Here is a 19630-nt window from a genome sequence, read left to right as displayed (position 1 = left end):
CATGAAGTTTATTAAGTAAGGGAGTTTATAAAAAACTAGCGGGCTAGACAGGCGTGGAACGCGCCTGCCTGTGTCTAACTTACGTAAAAAAAAGACATGTCTTAAGTTATGGTGAGTTTGTTAATAAAATATTTTTGTTGCTTAAAAAAATGTGGCTTATGTTATGGTGAGTTTGTTAATAAAAGATTTTTATTGTTACTAAAAAAATCAAGGGTATTGTTGATATTATGAAAACTTGACACAAACTTTTGTATTCACTTTATATATAAGTATAGATAGTCGTATTATTTAAGTTACCATTACAATCGATTTAACAACCGAATTTTGAAATCAGTATCGCTAAATGAATTAGCAACAGCCGGTTATTGAAATATCACAAAATCACTTGTTGTTAGTGTTAGCGATTTTAGAGACTAGTTGACATTTTCAATCCCCAAATACTCTAAATTTAAATGAAACTCTCGCAAGTGGACGGTGAGGTTGTCTTCTCGAATTAGTGGATTCTAGGGCCGGACACCGAGTTTAAAAAAAAGAAAAAAATTGTCACGGCAGTTTTTTGTAGCAACACATATATATCCTTTGTCAATCAAATCATATGGTGCATTTGTAGAAGGTTTTCATGCTTCTTTTATTGGGTCAGTTTTACCTCAAATCAGAAACGTGGTTTAGCTACCAAATCAGAAGCTTTATATTTAAAAAAAAAAAAAAAAAACTTTCAACCTCAAAAGGATCGAGATTAATTAAGATACAATAACTTTCACTAAGAGAAGGGAAAAAAAAAAGGTGAAACATGTACAAAGGATATCCAAAGACACCTAGCTACCAAACCATACCACCCAAGATTCATGTGATGTGATTTGAGTCCAATATTTGAAGTAATTGACAACATACATCATGCATTTAGCTTTGTTTCCAATATTTGAGAACAAATTTTCCCCATATTGTGGTAGAAAGAAAGTAGGTCAGATAATTGCTCCACAACCATTTTCTCCATTACATTATTTGCCCTTTTTTCTCTTTCCTCATTCAACTTCTTCAATCTCTCAACATATAACCCTCCATTCCTAACTGTTGCTCCCATTTGCTTTAACCGATTCTCTTGTTGCACACTTAAACTTGTATTTGACTACATTGTGTAAACAAATTCAAATAAATCAAATATATGTATACGTCATATTAATTTCTATAATTAGATAGTTGTCGGTGAAAGCTTCATATCTATCGTAATATTTTTTTAATATATTAATTATGTTTATGTAATTTGTTACCTCGAGAAATTCAGCTATAATTTCAAATTCCGAATGTTTGGAAGAACATTTTCCACGGCCGGTGGCGTATAGATTTTTTGCAAGTGAAAAGCTACACATTATAATCTTATTCCTTTTGTTCTTCATTTCCTTATTTAGTTTCATAGGTTTTGGCACTGATGTTAAAATATTCAGCCTTTTTTAATAAACAATCACTGCCTTCACAAATTCCTGCACATTTAATTTCCATAAAATCAAGCTTTCAAAATGTTATCTCAATGAGTACCAATGTATGTAATATACTATGTCAAAAAAATAAGCAAGTTTTTAAATTGCAATTGCATTTTTCAATTGCAACTACACTGTCATCATTGATATTATGATCACAATGACATTAATATTAAGAATTCAAATTGCCATGAGTCAGCAATCTCTACATTCACACAATATGATGGTTAGAATGGGTTTTGCGGAAGGATGGAGGCAATGGATACGAGCTTGTGTTTTTCAAAGTTCAATGTCTGTTTTGGTGAATGGTAGTCCTACGGGAGATTTTAATGTCGGTAAAGGTTTGAGGCAAGGAGATCCATTATCACCTTTTCTGTTCCTGATTGTTGCAGAGGGCCTTACTGGTCTTATGAACAAAGCGGTGGCTACAGGTCTCTTTCACGGTTATAAGGTCAGTAATACTATTTTGTTCCATACACTTCAATTTGCTGACGACACTATTATAGTGGGAGAAGGAAATTGGGATAACTTGTGGAGTATTAAAACTGTGTTAAGAAGCTTTGAGCTTGTGTCTGGCTTGAAAGTTAATTTTTTCAAGAGCAAACTTTATGGTATTAACCTTGACGACAGATTTTTGCGCGCCTCTTCATCCTTTTTGCATTGCGGGGTGGATCATTTACCCTTCAGATTTCTTGGTATTCCGGTAGGAGCTAACCCAAGAAGAAAGGCTACTTGGTCACCTATTTTGGATGTCATGAAAAAAAGACTTAGTATTTGGAATGGTCGTCATTTATCCATCGGAGGTAGAGTCACCCTTATTAAATCCGTTCTATCCAGTTTGCCACTTTATTTCTTTTCCTTTTTTAAGGCACCGGCTTGTGTGATAAAAGAATTGGTTTGTATTCAACGACAATTTTTGTGGAGTGGTGGTTTGGATAGTAACAAAATGTGTTGGGTTAGTTGGGACCAAATATGCCAGCCAAAAGAGAATGGAGGTTTGGGAATAAAAAACTTAGAGTTGTTCAATTCATCACTTTTATGTAAGTGGAAGTGGAGATGCTTGAATGATACCGAGTCGCCATGGTATGATTTATTGAGGTTTCGGTACGGCTCCCTTGTAGCTAATTTCTTGTATGGTGAAGGAAGGGACAATCTTAAACATGCTTCAATTTGGTGGCGGGATTTATGGTGTCTGGGAGGTATGGATAATGCTAACTGGTTTGGTAATAATGTTAGTAGTATTTTGGGTGACGGCAACGATATCAGTTTTTGGAAAGACCAGTGGATAGGTACGGCATCGCTGAGAGTAATGTTTCCTTCTCTTTATGTGAAATCCACACTACCAGATGGTCATTTTTCAACCATGGGCATGTGGGAGCGAGATACTTGGAAGTGGAAGTTTGAATGGACAACCGAACTATCCGATATTGAATCAGAAACAGTTCACGATTTGTTGTTAATTCTGGATCAGGTTAGGCCATCAAGGGAGACACGGGATCGGCGTAGGTGGAAACCTCATAAAGATGGTTTTTTCACTGTCAATACAGCCTATACAGCGCTGCTGCCCAGGACTGGAGAGTGCAACATTGAGCCAATCACGGCGAATGCATTGAAACTTCTATGGTTAAATAATGTACCCTCGAAAGTTAGTATTTTTGGTTGGAGGTTGTTGCTCGGAAAATTACCAACTAGGGAAGCTTTGTACAATAAAGGTGTCATTACAAACAATCACGAGAGAAGCTGTGTTTTTTGTTTCAATGTAGTTGAAGACATTCCACATATGTTTTTCAATTGCAATGTTACAAAGCAAATTTGGTGCAAAATATTCAAATGGATGGGCACACGTTTTTGTTCCGCGACTGATGTTCCCAATCATTTGATTCAATTTGGAGTCTTAATAACAGGAAGCAACAACGAACGATTCCGTCACATTATTTGGTTGGCCACAACTTGGAGTATTTGGCGTATGCGAAATAATATTATATTTAGAGGAGATTTTGTTAATGTTTCATCTTTAGTAGATCAAATTATTTATATTGCTTGGTTTTGGTTCATCGGTAGATCAAGGAACATTGATAATGTAGCTTTCCTTGACTGGTGTAACAACCCCTTAGCTTGTTTTCGTTGTATTTAAGGTGATTGTTTTTGGATTGTAAGGGTTGAGTACCCCTTGTACTCATTCTAATCCAAATATTGCTTATCAAAAAAAAAAAAAAAAAAAAAAAATACAGACTATGTGAATGTAGGGAATGTCGACCACAAAGTTAATTAAAACTCGAAAGTAACAATTAGTAAATATTACATAGTACCTTGTAAACAAATGGGCATCCAGGGTAATCAAAATCATCTGAATTAGGTTTTCTCATACGCTCCGGGTGAAATTGCAACCCCATAATAAACTTACCCTCATCTGGATTATAAGCACAAGGGTCATAAAACCCTTCAATTAAACCATCATTTGCAAAAGCCATTGGTACAAAACGTTGTGCCAATCTCTTAACACCTTGGTGATGATAGCTATTAACCAAAATCTCATCCATTCCCTCATTTTTCAAAGAATCCTTAAACCAATCATACAAAGGTGTGTTCTTAACAACCTTAATAGCATGTCTATGACCATCGTAATCATCATATAAAGGGTTCAAAATTGTTTAACAACGTGCGTACCCCCGAAACACGAGGACCAATTACGGGTACAGCACCATATGCTACTATAAGATCAAGATGATATTCACCTGAAAAATAATTTTTTTTATTAATAAAAAGTTTAGGTGAGTTAGGTCCAAAAACTCGTGGATAAATGAACTAACTTAATTACTTACCGACAAAATCAACGAACTTGTTCTTACGAAGGGTTCGTCTTGAAACGATTAGAACACGAGGAAGAATGATAGAGAGATTGGAAGACATTGTTTATGTTTTGTGAAGAAATTTGGTGAGGCAGAGTAGCTAATTAAAACTTGAACTCTTGTATATATAGGGGGTGAAATGAAGCAACTTGACGAAACGATAAATATTACTATAATTTTTATTCTAAAATATGAACTAAGATGTGGGACATTCATTTCCAAATTAGGAATGCAATCTGATCTTTAGACTCGTGATACAATCAATAGTAATTTTAAGTGACGTATGCTATGATGATATTCGGCAAGTTTTTAAACAAATACATTTTAATTTAATTAAATTAACTCACTTCCTAATGGATATAAAGTTTATGTGGAGTATGACTCAATAACATCATGTATTGCTTCTCGTAAGCGTAGTTTAGTTGGTAGATACTAAGAATATTATTGGAGAGGTTAGAGTTTGAATCTCAAATTTGTTACTTTTCTACACTTATAATGTGTGAATCTGACTGCTAAATTATTTGACAAAAAAACAGCATGTCTTGCCGCCAACTTAATGATTAATCTTACGGGTCCGAAAGATCTAAAATGCATAGTAGTAGCTATATAACCTACTAGGGTTAAAGACAAAAACAATTGTATACAGATTTATTGAATAATAATATGAATTAAAAAGTTATTAGAATTGGGTTCACATGTTGAATCATAGGGATTATTTGGGTTAGGATGATGGAATTATTTAGGGAAGGTTTCATCTTTCAATTGAATTGAATTGAATGAAGAACAATGTGATCCACTTCACTTCACACCATGCCACCTGTATATCATTGTGTGCACGTCACATAGAGTTCAAAATTAAATGGTACGTCTTCTCATTTTTATCATTTTGCTTCAGTAGTGATCCTCTATTTTAAATACTTTTAATCCCCTGTTATATGAAATCATATGATAGAGTATACTAACATCCATGACATGAAATTGTAAGAATTCTTTTTTTTTTTTTATTTTAAAACATGTATCATTATATTTTAGACAAAATATATTTTGGAGACCAAAATTGTCAAATTTAAAAATAGGGGAACCAATTTCTGCAAAATAATGAAAATAAGGGGCCAAAACTACAATTAAGCCTTAATTTTTATATACTAAACACCCTTTTTTAATCTTTGCAAATGTATCTTTTACACAAATATAATAACCAATTAGGCCGGCCTAAACACATGTGCAACATCGTTGTGGTAGCCTCTTAAAAATAAGGGTCTTAAGAAAACTTTTATAGAGTAACAATATTAGTAAATTACGGGGTGCAAATTTTAATATATTACAGCAAACTGCAAAAGCCAAGTTGTCAGACACATCATCTTTGTTTATAGAATAGTAATAGTATCTATAAATTAGGGGTGCAAAATTAATATATTACTATTTGATTGATGAATTTGCTTTAAAAAATGTTCGAATAAAACTCATCTTAAATAGTAAAAGAATATATTTTATTGATTAAAATGTGAATCTTTTTACGTTAATTACATGGATGCTTATTTTTTTTTTTATGTTATTTGTAATTTAAGTCGAGAATAATTTTATAAATTTGCATATATTTTTTTAATTAAAAGGTCACTTTTAACATTTGCATACAACCTCGAAAAACTGTCAACCAACCTTACAACCAATCATATTCCGCAAAAAATCAAGCCTCTGCACCAAATATTCAACCTACGGCTAGATTTGGATTGGTCAAGTTATAAAGGATTAGGTCATAAAGTATTAAAATTGTTTGTCTCATTTCTTTCATGTATACTAGTCACAATTAATGCTTCAAAATATACCTTGTAATATGGCCATTGACTTGTTGACTTGATTCTATTAATCACGAAGCTACTAGTTAAATAATGGAACTCACTTAATCAAGAATTGAAACACCTATTCTTTATTGAACTTGATCTTTCTTCAACTAATAATACCACAGTGAATACACCCTCAGTTTCTTATTGAATACTAATAATACATTCTCAAGTAATAAAAGAAAAAAACATGTACTAAAAATTATTTGTAGGATGCTAAGAATTTTATTTTACACACTAAAAAACTAATAAATAAGAGTTTGGATCCATGTTGCGATGATGGAGCAAAATCAAAGTCGTTAATCAAAATTTAGATTCAAGTTATACTTAACTAAATTTTGATTCAACGGCTCTGCAGTTGCTACACCTGTTGCAGACTATCCAAATTCAAATAAGAGAACATAAAGATAAGATGATGGATCCCTAGTTACAATTAGTCGGGAAGGGAACCCCACAAGCGCTAGAGACCCTTCTAGCACCAGGAGAGTTAACATATTGTTTGAGGCTTGGATTTTTCATGTAACCACAAAGGCATGGCCTTTGTTCTCTTGCTATCATGCGCACCAAACGGGCCCTAGAGACAGAAAGATGAGGAACACCAATCACGAACCAAACTGAATACAAGTAATGACCCCAAATTATGCACCACATTGATTTTCCAAGGGGACACGCTTCCAGTTCCATCATAAAAAACAACAGTACAATTTTGATGAAGTTGAATTTATGACTCATTACATGTACTCCCTCCGTCGTAAAATATAAGCAAAAATGAGTCAAATAAATTTGATATATTTGGTTAAAGATTTGGACCAAATACATTAACTTTTGTTGATTAACTTTTGCTTATATTTTAGGACGGAGGGAGTATAAAATTTGGCTAATGCTACGGTGGACCACCTTCACAAGTGGTCCACCATGGACAAGTGATCTACCGAATATGAATTTTACGAAATTCACCGTTGGATTGAAAGTTTATATCGTATAGATCATCCATAAATTTTTTTGAAAATCATTTGAAATGTTATTGAGACCCATCAAGATTTACGTTATTTAATAAACCGTTAATCTTGATGTGTCTCAATAACATATCAAATGATTTTCAATTTTTCTATGGATGATTTATATGATATAAATTTTTAATTCAACGATAGATTTTATAAAATTTGTATTCGTTATAATGTTATTTATGACTGGTCCACCATAAACCACTTGATGAAGTGATCCATATTATAATTTACCATAAAATTTAGATACTAGTTAGAAGTTGAATTTATGACTCTTATATGTTCGTGTCTAAACATAATGATGAAACTGTATGTCTTTTTATGTAATAACTAGTAAATAAAAATCATTATTATTTTATTTGTTTATGATAATATAATTAAAAAATTTATTTATTTGATCGTAGTAATTAAAATATAATTTTCAACTATTTAACCATTTTTTTTCCTTCAGTTTTACAAAAAAGATCTAATCAATAGTTAATTTTGAATAAAATTAAGTGAAAATAAATAATATAATTAAATGTAAAGATAAAACTTTTTAGGCAAATGCTAACGAGTGCCTCCAGGGCATTCTTTAAGACCTTAAATAGTAAATTTTTTTATAGAATTTTTATAGGAATGCGTAAAGTCAACGTATTGAAATTGTAGTGTTTAATTTTTTGAATAAAAGATTTTTTTAAATGAAATACTTAAAGATCGTTAGTGAGACCCAATTTTTTATACCTTGACAATACAATAACTAAAGTAAAATGTACCACCAAATGAATTTGTCTAAGTGATAAGGATTTTGAGCCGCTTAAGTAAGTGCTAAGGATTGGAGTTCGACTTCCGACTCATCCATATGAAAAGAATTCGTTTATGAGGGAAAAATCCATTGTGTACCCAATATTTCCCGATAGAGATTAGTTATCGGCAATGAAAACTTCGTACTTATACCTTGTAATAAAAAATGTGTTTGGATTGACCAACGAGATTAGGTATAATGAAATAGGCTAAACTCCAACAACATATCGAATTAAAATTCGAATCTCAATTAAGAAAGATACTCACATTTTAATGTTTAACACGCCTCAAATATGATGATCTTTAGGAGAGAAAATTAATCGGATAAAAAAAGTTGTCTTTGAGTTACTAATTTGGCATAATGAATGAAAATCACTACACTATAGTAGTGGTTATGGAATCTTATTTGGATTGCTTAATTACTTACTTAATCTTAACTTTTAAGTAAATGGCTTCACCTTAATTCTAATGCATAAAAGTAAGTAATTACTTCATGCAGTGTTTTCAGAGAGATTCAATAGGAAAAAACTTTACTAAATAAGGCCATTTCGGATCAATACGCCATTTTCACGATAAGCTCATAATTTCTTGATGAATCAAAACTTAATTAATTTTCCTTGCTATATACTATCATCGGTATAATGAATAGTTGTAAATGACTACCTATGGTTTATCTTAATAAGTGCAATGTGACAATGAAGCTACACCCAAATTTGAAGATTAAAGACAAAAAGTCGACCACAAGTAATTAATTTGTCTCTAATTCATTTCAAATATAAAACCCCTTCTACTGTTCTACACATTTGCTTCCATAACTCAAGAAAATTATTCACAGGTTCAACACATTTTCTTTTATGAAAATGTCTTTTTACAAAGAATTGTTCCTCCAAATTATGTTGATTTTCTCTTTGATTGCTCTTAGTTCTCAAACTCGTATTCGGAGTCATTATAATTTTATTGTGAGTTATCTTTTTTTTTTTTTTTTTTTTTTGCGAATTTTTGTTAGATTTACTTAATTAATGTGTATAACATGTACCCAAAAAATTTTGTATAAGATATAACAATATGTAGCATGGCATATATATTAGTAATCATAGCCATAATTTACATATATTTAATTTTTCACTAAACTAAACTTGTTGCATGAAACTGTTTGGTATGAAACTTGTTGCATGAACTGTTTGGTATCCAATACATACATATAGAAATAGGTAATTGGTTAATCTTTCAGGTGAAAGAAGCTCGTTACACAAGACTTTGTAGCACAAAAAACATTTTGACTGTGAATGGAAAATTCCCAGGGCCAACTATAAGAGTCTACAACGGTGATACAATCTATGTTAATGTCTATAACAAGGGAAACTACAACATAACTATACATTGGTATTCATTTTTTTTCTCCATTTTTTTATGACACATGTAATAAAACACAACATCATGGATGGTAAATTAATTAAGTTCTTAATTATAGTATAATTGATTAAATGGACAGGCATGGAGTGAAGCAGCCTAGGAATCCTTGGTCAGATGGTCCTGAGTACATAACTCAATGTCCAATTCAACCTGGAGAAAAATTTACACAAAAAGTGGCTTTTTCAGTAGAAGAAGGGACTATATGGTGGCATGCACATAGTGATTGGACTAGAGCAACTGTCCATGGGGCTATCATTATCTATCCTAAAATTAATAGTAGCTACCCTTTTCCTAAACCTTATGGAGAGATACCCATCATATTTGGTATGAATTTATTTTGTTATTGATCGTATCATATACTCTCTCCGTCCCAAAATATAAGAAAAACGAGTCAAAAAAACTCAATGTATTTGGTTAAAGATTTGGACCAAATACATTCACTTTTGTTGACCAAATACAAAGGGAATATATGTATTAGTGTTTAGTTTAATAGAAATGGATATTATTATTTTTTAACATTTTAATTTTTCATACTAGGTGAATGGTGGGTGAGTGATGTTAACGAGGTTCTTACAGAATTTATTGAAAGTGGGGGAGCCCCAAACATATCTGATGCTATCACTATAAATGGTCAACCAGGAGATCTATATCCTTGCTCCAAATCGGGTAAATGCATCAAGAATTTCCTATAGTTCTATAATTATATCATGATCAATGATCAACTTGATAGTATATAATTCAATATAAAAAAGAAAAGTCGATCAACAATTTTAGAATTAGAGTTAGACCTAACTCAATCCTACAAAACCGATTTGCTATGTGAAGATTGTCTCTACTTGTAAAGTGAAGATCGTCTCTGATTATAAACTCATTTTTAGGTCTTCTCTCATCCGATATGAGACTCTTAACACACCTCATGCCCAACACTATTAGACTTGGTTCGTCAATATAGATGGTGGGTGAACCGAAAGTGAAAATTGACAGTAAGCGGCCCAATAGATTTTGACGAAGTTCTAATATCATATTAGAATTAAAAGTCTAACTCAACCCTACAAAACTAATTTGTAAGGTGAAAATTATCTCTACATATAACTCGTGTTCATACCATTACCATCTAACCTCTGATGCGAGATTTTTAACTTCACCTCACATCTAATGTGAGACTCTTGACAACAAACGAAGATATATTAAATTTAAAATAAAGACTAAATTTATTAATTTATATTTACTAAACTTTTACTACTTAGGAATTGAAATTCATTCACGAGTCTTCAACTCTTTACGTCATAGTCTATTGAAGAATACTGAATTGTGAAGAGTTGTTTGTGAAGTTTTTTTTTTTGTCTATTTTGTGAATATGAAAGAGTCAAAAACACAGAACATGTAGAGTAAAAGTGATGATCAAATGAATACTTCATTAGTAAAAGACATGTTTGAGATGGATACAATATCACTATACATTTTTGTGCGAATATTACTATAGACTTTCTTCTGTCTCAAATATAAATAAATTTGATCAAAGAAAACTAATGTATTTGATTTACGGTTTGAATCAAATACATCAACTTTCTTATATTTATTATGATGTATAACATTATGATGTATAACATTACGGTTTGAATCAAATACATCAACTTTCTTATATTGAAAATAATATTATAAGGTATAACATTATAAGATATCTCATTGAATATCTGTGTAATTTCTTTTTTAATGACAAAATAATCTATAAAGATAAAAATCAACTAAACCAAAGAGTACAACGAGATAAACACTGCAGACACGAAAAAACAAAAACACAAATGGAACCACCAAGTAGCCACTGCCAACCGATATAACAGAGGAACCTGCCCAAATAAGAAGAAACAGATGCCCCTAACAGATGGGAGCAGCCTATTTTGACTACAAGAATACATGGTTTTTTTGACGGATTTATTATATACTTCCTGGCATTTTGGACCCCCGATAAGTTTTTGGCGGCCAAAACCGTCACAAAGTGAGTAAAATCCCTCAAAAGAACGACCATGTAACTTCCTGACAGCCAAAACTGCCAATAAATGGTGCCAACTTGCTAACTTAATGATAGCCTAGGCCGCCGCAAAATCACCCAGAACTTTACAAGAAAAAGCTCACCTTCATTTATCTGACTAAACAAAACACAACACTCTCATTTCTCCCACCTTCAATTTTCTGAAACCGCAAAACACAAGAATGGCTTCTCGATTAGGGATTTTGATTTTGGGATTGAGTTTTGAAGAACGAGAGTGGCAAATCCCATGTATACTCAGTTAGCACTTAGCAGAGAGGAAACAAGACTCAAACTACCACTATTTTTGAGATTTTGTTTATGGGATTTAAGGGTACCTTTAAAGAAGACCCAACAATTGTACTTTGTTTTTCTAATTCTACTGAGTTATTAAAATGAGATAAGTTATTAAAAGAAGACCATGTATTGTTTATGTAATTTCAATTTTTTTTTTAAAAAATAATATAAGTTAGTCGCGGCTCAAGCCATGGTAAATAAAAGTACCAATAGCCATTATTTTGTGGTGATCCTGGCCGGTAAAATTTACCAAGTGCCTTACGACAGATGTAAACCGCAAGTAAATAGTCCAATTTATTTACTTACTGACGGCTTTTCCTACTTTATGAGGGCCAAAGGCCGCCAGTAAATTCGTGTTTTCTTGTAGTGTTTGTACATTTATCAGTAAATAGTCCTTAAACTCTAAAAATAACCATTAATATACTACTATTGAAGAATTATATGTCTTACCTAAAAAAAAGAAATATATCACATACAAACATTTTTGTATATTTAAACGTTGGATTTCTTTTATTTTTCAGAAACATTCAAGCTAAGAGTAGAGCAAGGAAAGACATATCTTCTACGTGTGGTTAATGCTGCAATGAATCTCATTCTCTTTATGTCAATTGCTAAACACAAACTCACTGTTGTCGGTGTTGATGCTATGTACACCAAACCAATGACAAGAGATTACATTTGCATATCACCAGGAAACACAATGGATATATTGCTTCATGCCAACCAAGAACCTGATCACTACTATATGGCTGCAAGAGCATATTCAACTGGAGTAGGAGTAGATTTTGATAACACCACAACCACTGCTATATTACAATACAAAGAGAGTTATAATCCACTTTCAGTTCCTTCATTACCTTATCTTCCAGACTATAATGACACATCAGCAGCTTTTGACTTCATCACAAGCATTAGAGGTATACCTGATAAGTACTCTAATGGTGTCCCAAAAAAAATCAACACTCATATAATAAGCACAATTTCTATCAACACCTTTCCATGTCCCAATAACCAATCATGTGAAGGTCCAAATGGAACCATTTTAGCTGCTAGCATGAACAACATAAGCTTTGTTAACACTAACATTGACATACTAGAAGCTTATTACTATCATATCCATGGGGTATACAAAAAGGGATTTCCAAATTTTCCACCTTATATATTTAACTTCACAGGAGATTCTTTGCCTTTGACCTTGCAAACACCAAAGCGAGGAACCAAAGTTAAAGTTATAAAATATGGCTCAAATGTTGAACTTGTTTACCAAGGGACAAATCTGATTACAGGGTTAGACCATCCTATGCATCTACATGGATATAGTTTCTATGTTGTTGGATATGGATTTGGTAATTTCAACAAAAGTAAGGACCCCATGAATTACAATCTTGTTGATCCTCCGATTGTGAATACAGTGACGGTGCCTAAAAATGGATGGGCGGCTATTAGGTTCGTCGCCACCAACCCCGGTATGTGCCTTACTGAACTTATACCGTTATACATAGTAAACATCTTTTTTTTTAGGGTAACGTGATCCTAAGTCATCATGAATTTATTGAAAAAATGAAAAAATAGAGAGAAAAAAAATATGAAGAACATATAAACTTAAATCCATGCAAAATAAACAACATTCATTTAAAACTAATCATTCTATCACCAACCTGGGTATGTGGCGTTGCAATATATTCTATATACTATTTAACTATTTTCCTCCTCATTTATCTTATAGTTCAAAACTCATTGTTGTGTGAACTGCGCACTCAATTTCAGGAGTATGGTTCCTGCACTGTCATCTTGAACGCCACCTCTCTTGGGGCATGGAGACGGTGTTTATTGTGAAGAATGGCAAAGCTTCGAATGAAACATTACTGCCACCGCCGCCGGACATGCCCCCTTGTTGATGAACCTTTTGGACTTTTCTTACTTGAGATTGATTTTGGACTGTTCATGATATCTCGTCATCACTTTCTTTGACGTTAAACTATATGGCTCGAAAGAGTCTCTTTGCTTGTTGTGGTTCGCCGCAGGGAGTTGTTGGTTTTTGGATCAGTTTCTGTTGATGATTGGTCTATTCACCAAAATGTAGACTTAGTCTGGTAGAATTATTTAGAAGTTGGATATAAATTGTTTGAATTGTGCTATACTTATACTTCCTAATGTCATCCTCATGTTCCGGTAGCCACTTATACTTCCTCTACAATATAAAGTTATAAACCTTATAAGTTAGTAAAGAATACTTATCATACATCAACAGAACAACACTTATTTCACATAATACTTTACACACATAGATTTCACATATAGTATTATAGATTGAAGTCTCCATTACAGTGTAAGGATTAACAGTGCTAATTTTGGTTCCACCAAATCCATTTTTGTCTATAGATTGAAGACTCCATCACCTACGGAAGAACTTGGAGCAATACTAACAGGGTAGTCCACTAATATTAATGAAATCAAATCTTTAAAATAACAACTGATGAGTAGTCCCCTAATATTAATGAAATCAAATATGCACGTGCAGTCTTTCTAGAGTGAAAATAACTATCAAATTACTCAAATATTCATGCTAAAACAGCCCGCACAGAACTCAAATATCTATGCATACTTCCAAGTTACTCAATTATCCATTCAAGTGCAATTTAATGGGGGAAAAAAATGAATATCAAGTTACTCGAATATCCATGCATACTTTCATACCTTAAACTCTCCAAACCACAAATCAGCCACATCTTTATCATTTTTGTCTATCATTTTCGTCTTTATCCTTTTTTTCCCCTTTATATCTCCATATGTTGCCCAAGACCCTTCAAACTTACGTTTAATAATTTTTATAATCTCACGTGTGGGCTTAACACAAGGGTCAAATCTATAAAAACAATATTAAATAAACTGTAAGATACACAACATAAGTTATGTTAGAATTAAAGGGAAAAAAAGTTATAAAAACTTACGTTTTTGTTGGTCCTGGACGAATCCAAATATGCCCATCACTAGGGTCCTTACTCCCAATTTGAGGTGGTGAATCAACATGTGGATCATCACCAGATGCAGCAGCAGATGGGACATGTGACATGCTAGGTGTAGGAGAAATAGGTGGGCTAGGAGTAGAGTGGGGAAGTTCGGTATGTGTAGTTGTGCGAGATGTGGAAGGATTTGTAGTTTGCTCAATATTAGCTTGTGATGAAGTAGTGGTACCCCTACCTCTTTTAGATGAAAGAGGAGGAGTAGAGTAGGGATGTTCGGTATGTGTAGTTATGCGAGATATGGAAGGATTTGTAGTTTGCTCAATATTAGCTTGTCATGAAGTAGTGGTACCCCTACCTCTTTTAGATGAAAGATGAGGAGTAGAGAAGGGAAGTTCGGTATGTATAGTTATGCAAGATATGGAAGGATTTGTAGTTTGCCCAATATTAGATTGTGGTGAAGTAGTGGTACCGCTACCTCTCTTAGATGAAAGACGAGGAGTAGGGTGAAAAAGTTGGGTATTTGTGGTTGTGCGAGATGTGGAAGGATTTGTGTTGCCCAATATTAGATTGTGATGTAGTGGTACCGCTACCTCTCTTAGATGAGAGATGAGGAGTAGGGTGGAGAAGTTGGGTATTTGTAGCTAGTTGAGTTGTGGTAGGATTTGTAGGTTGCCCAATATTAGATTGTGACAAAGTGGCGGTACCCCTGCCTTTCCTACCTCTATTGATACCTCTACCGGAACCTCTTCCTCCACCTTTCGTGTTATCATTATCTGCGATCTATGTATGCATATTTAAAAAATCAAGTTTAAAATCAGTTTAACCAACACTATAAACAATAATTGATAGCAGGTTGTAGTAGGTATAACATGTGCTCAAAATATATTATAGAAATAACTAGAACAATATATAGAAACATCTTAGACCCATCAAGGCATAAGCATAAGACTAATTTGATTTTGGTCATTTTTCTTCTCAGATATTACTTATAAAAGTGTAACTTATACATAAAAAAAATTGGTCACTTACTTCACTTGTGAATTGTCTCCTGCAGATCTGCTACAATAGCCTGTGACAAAGAAACAGATATATAAACCATAGGCTGTTCAAAAAAAAAATATATATAAACCATAGATCATTAGTTTAGAAAACAAACCTCTCATTTCCCAATTGAGAGACTACACAAAATTCTCTAAATAAAATCTAACTCCTATAAACCAACCTAAGAAATCAAAACTACTCTGAGCTCAAAAGAGAGTAAAACATAAACTCGGAGAATATTTATAAACAAAATTGTTCAAGCTATCCTTTGAACACACAAGAAAATTAATTATATCAATTTTAAACACAAGTTATTCCTTGCTAAATTACCTATATGAAGCAGCAAAACCACATAGAACTACACACCAAAACTGTGTATCAAAGTAGTAAATAATCCAATATTATTTATTCATACCTGAGAATAATCCAATATTATTTTAAAAAAGTATAACTCTTACTTTGGACAGTAAGAACATAAAAAGGAAATAGCACCAGCACTGTCTGTTTTTCATATAAATATTTTCATAATGAAGGATGCAGTCAATGGTTTTATCATGCTTCATGACATTGTAGAAGAGATGTTTTTGAGTTTCTATCACCATCCCAATTGTCTAACTCAACCAAATCATTTTCAACTGAGTAAGAACTACAGGGTGGTATTACCTATTAGAAGTGAACTGAAAAGAATAAACAAAGAACAACATCAAAGAACTTAAAGGTCTCTAGTCTCCACCACACTTGCATGAAGCGAAAGTTATATGCACATAACAACTATAGAAGTGGTACGAATGAATGAGAAGAGAACCCCAAAATATCCAAACTTGTGAAATATGAGTAAGAAACAAATAACTAGTTTGTACATGAAATAAAGAGAGTCCTGTCAAAGTCATTTACACCTGAATATGTACCAACAACAAAAGTAGTGTATATGTTAGCAGGTTTTATAAAATAAGGTAATAAGATAGTCAATTTTATTGGTCTGTGTGAATAAGTTCAGCAAAATCTCTTAACTTGTGGATAATCCAACTTCAAAAAAACCTATAACTACACTAGCCACCATCAAGAGACTTGGACAGGAAGCACCCTAACTGTTAATGATCATGCCAAGCACAAAACAGGTTTACCGAAACCGCAAAAGAATGCATTCAACTAATAACAAATGACTACGTGTTATAATAAGAAAAATAAACACAATGAAAAGACTAAAGCAATTTTTGATCTATTTACCGAAAAAATACACAAACACATCATAATTCAGCTACTTAGTTCAACTAGTTCGTTGAGATTATTGTGTCTAAACTATGGACAGATATATCATAATTGAAACAAAGTTCACAACCAAAAAACACATCATAATTCAACAAATATTATCAAAAATTCAAAAATGTCTTACAATCCTTATTTCAATTCAAAAATTAAAAAATGTCAACAAAAATTATTTAGGTTATGTTTCAATTCAATATAGTTCAACTTGCAGTCTTAACCCTAATTTCTTAATTAATCTTCGCTCTTAACAGATTTTTTACTAATATAAAAAATCACATTTGCAAAAATCACTTAATCGCACTTCGATATAAGCTCAGAGAAGAACAAAATGGAGAGAGAAAGAGAGAAAGAGAGAGAGAGAGAGAGAGAGAGAGAGAGAGAGAGAGATTTCACTTACAGTGTGGAATCTTCAGTGTGTAAGCTCCGAAGAAGAAACGAAAAGGGAATGCGAGTTTGTGAGCGGGAAAGCGATTTCCAGAAAGCGCTTTTGTGTGTGATTTTCAGAATGCATAGTTTGTGTGTTTTCTAATCGAAAACAAAATAAAATATAAATTGTCTTTATATTTTAAAATAATTGTTTGTGATGAAATAATTCCCTCACAAATTTTATAACATTTACCATGTTTATAACGGAATATTTCCCTCACTAAAAAAATATTTGAGACCGTATTTTGTGACAGATTCTCTAATAAAGCAAAAAACTAATTAAATTTGTGACCGATTTTACGACGAAATATTCGTGAGAGAAACTAATTGTAATAAATTACATCACTAAAATTAAAAAAAATTATTCTAAGTAAAATCATCACTTTTCGTAACTAATCCCGTCACAGGTTGTGAGGGATTGTATACCCTCCCTAAATTCGGTCATTAATCTACCTGTTCATTAGTAGTGTTATGTTTTTGTGTGGACTTACTAGTTAGGGTTTATGTCCCCCGAAATTCAATAGAGTTAAAATTTGATGATTGTTTATTTTATAAACATCCAAAAAAATGTCATAATTTATCTCTTATGAATTTGTTAGGTCGGACATCATGACTCGGGTTCGAACCCGGGATCTCACAATTATACATGAGTTTAATTTAAGTGGATTATCACTTCATCTAAGACATAAGCAATTTTTAAATTTTATTTGTCCTTTTATAGGAAACACTCTTTAAATTTATTCTTTATTAAATACACAATTCCATTTGTGTTCTTACTAATTAAAATCAAATAATTCATTCTAATGCTAGTGCATTAATTAGAGAGACTTATTTTTCATGCTAGACGAGGGTTGGTTTTAGAATGAAACATAAAATTTTAGAATTATTAATGAGAAAAATTAGTTTATTTGGTCTGTGTGATTTTTCAAAGTGTTCTTTATAAAAAAAAGGGTCTGATGGAGTATATTCCAGTATGTATTTATCGTAATGGTGATTAAACAAGATCCAATACATTATAATTAACGATCTCGCTAACATGTACCCACATATATTGTATGTTCTAATGCACATGTTAAAAATTCAAAAATAAAAACATTTCCTTAAAAGTTGTGCAATTAATTTGTGAAAAGTTTAAAAAGTAAATTATATGCACGAATTACAATAAAACATTTATTTATTTGAATCATTATGTCTTAATGACATATGTTAATTTTTCCCTATAAATAATGGTGAGCACTCCGGTACACATCTTATGTGGACGTGTACCGGTACACTGTTAAGGTGTATAATTTTAATTGGTCCACATGTAATAATAATTTAACATGTCATTTCAAGACTTCTTTAAATAGAAATTTCCTAAATTACTCTTTTAATTTACAAAAAAATTAAAATGGAAATTAAAGAAATTTCCTAAATTATCTTTTGTCAAGATAAAGAGAAGAGATGTTTTGTAAAAAAAAAAAAAAAAAAAAAAAAGAGAGATGAGATGAGATTTTTAATTTACAAAAATTTCAAAATGGTTTTTTTTTTTGTGAAATTGACAAAAGGGTTTTAATATGTGTTTTTTTTTTTGCTTTTCGTCAACTTCTATTATTTTTTATACTTATAGCATCACTCGTTTTGAAGCATTTCTTTCAATTTTTCGTAAAGTTCATATTTTTATTTCATATATGCAATTTCAAGGTTTTTCAATTTCCTGCGGTTGGATTTTTTGTTGTTTTAGGTTGTGAGGATCATTCTTCTCTTTCTTGCATCAAAAAATTCTTACTAGATACCCCCTCCGATCCTTTATATAAGAAAAAATTTATTTTTAAATTCAATGTAAAGTTGATGTATCTAGACTATAATGTTATCTAGATACTTAATTTTACAATAAATCTAAAAAATAAATTTTTTCTTATATATAGGATCGGGTGACGTAACATTTTCCTTTAGAGTATGTTTGGTTCGAAGTAGATGGAGGGAAGTGGAGGTGAGGGAATATTTGTAATAAAGGGTAATTTTGGTAGAAACTCTCAAATATCTCAAATGTTATATATTTTTTAAAAAGCTCTCTCAAATATTATATATACGGTACTTTTTTTTTTTTGAAAACTCTCTCGAATATATATATTTTTTTTTTGTAGAAACTCTCAAATATTTTTTTTGTACAATATTTGAGATATTTGAGAGTTTCTATCAAAATTACCCTTTACTAAAAATATTCCTTCAATTTTTTTTATTTTTTAATCAAACTTAACGTC

At 32.0% G+C, this 19630-nt stretch overlaps 2 protein-coding genes and 1 pseudogene across 2 annotated transcripts; 1 reads left to right on the top strand and 2 right to left on the bottom strand.

The window, feature by feature from the left end:
- Window positions 1-728: 728 nt before the first annotated feature.
- Window positions 729-4385, bottom strand: LOC123915063 (annotated as a pseudogene).
- Window positions 4386-8806: 4421 nt separating this feature from the next.
- LOC123914414 (laccase-15-like) lies at window positions 8807-13586 on the top strand. The gene is made up of 6 exons (XM_045965559.1): window positions 8807-8911; window positions 9184-9335; window positions 9445-9689; window positions 9903-10031; window positions 12210-13154; window positions 13456-13586. The coding sequence occupies exons 1-6, from the start codon at window positions 8807-8809 to the stop codon at window positions 13584-13586; spliced, it is 1707 nt and encodes a 568-aa protein (XP_045821515.1).
- Window positions 12170-17539, bottom strand: LOC123914416. The gene is made up of 5 exons (XM_045965563.1): window positions 17359-17539; window positions 15684-15723; window positions 14640-15434; window positions 14386-14554; window positions 12170-13879 (listed from the first exon to the last, which is right to left on the bottom strand). Exons 3-5 carry the CDS (start codon window positions 14759-14761, stop codon window positions 13754-13756), a joined length of 417 nt encoding a protein of 138 aa, XP_045821519.1. The 5' UTR covers window positions 14762-15434; window positions 15684-15723; window positions 17359-17539; the 3' UTR covers window positions 12170-13753.
- Between the last annotated feature and the right edge of the window lie 2091 nt (window positions 17540-19630).

This window comes from Trifolium pratense, linkage group LG3 (assembly GCF_020283565.1).
Source record: "Trifolium pratense cultivar HEN17-A07 linkage group LG3, ARS_RC_1.1, whole genome shotgun sequence".
Classification (NCBI taxonomy): Eukaryota; Viridiplantae; Streptophyta; class Magnoliopsida; order Fabales; family Fabaceae; genus Trifolium; species Trifolium pratense.
This window is presented reverse-complemented; position numbering and strand designations above follow the sequence as displayed.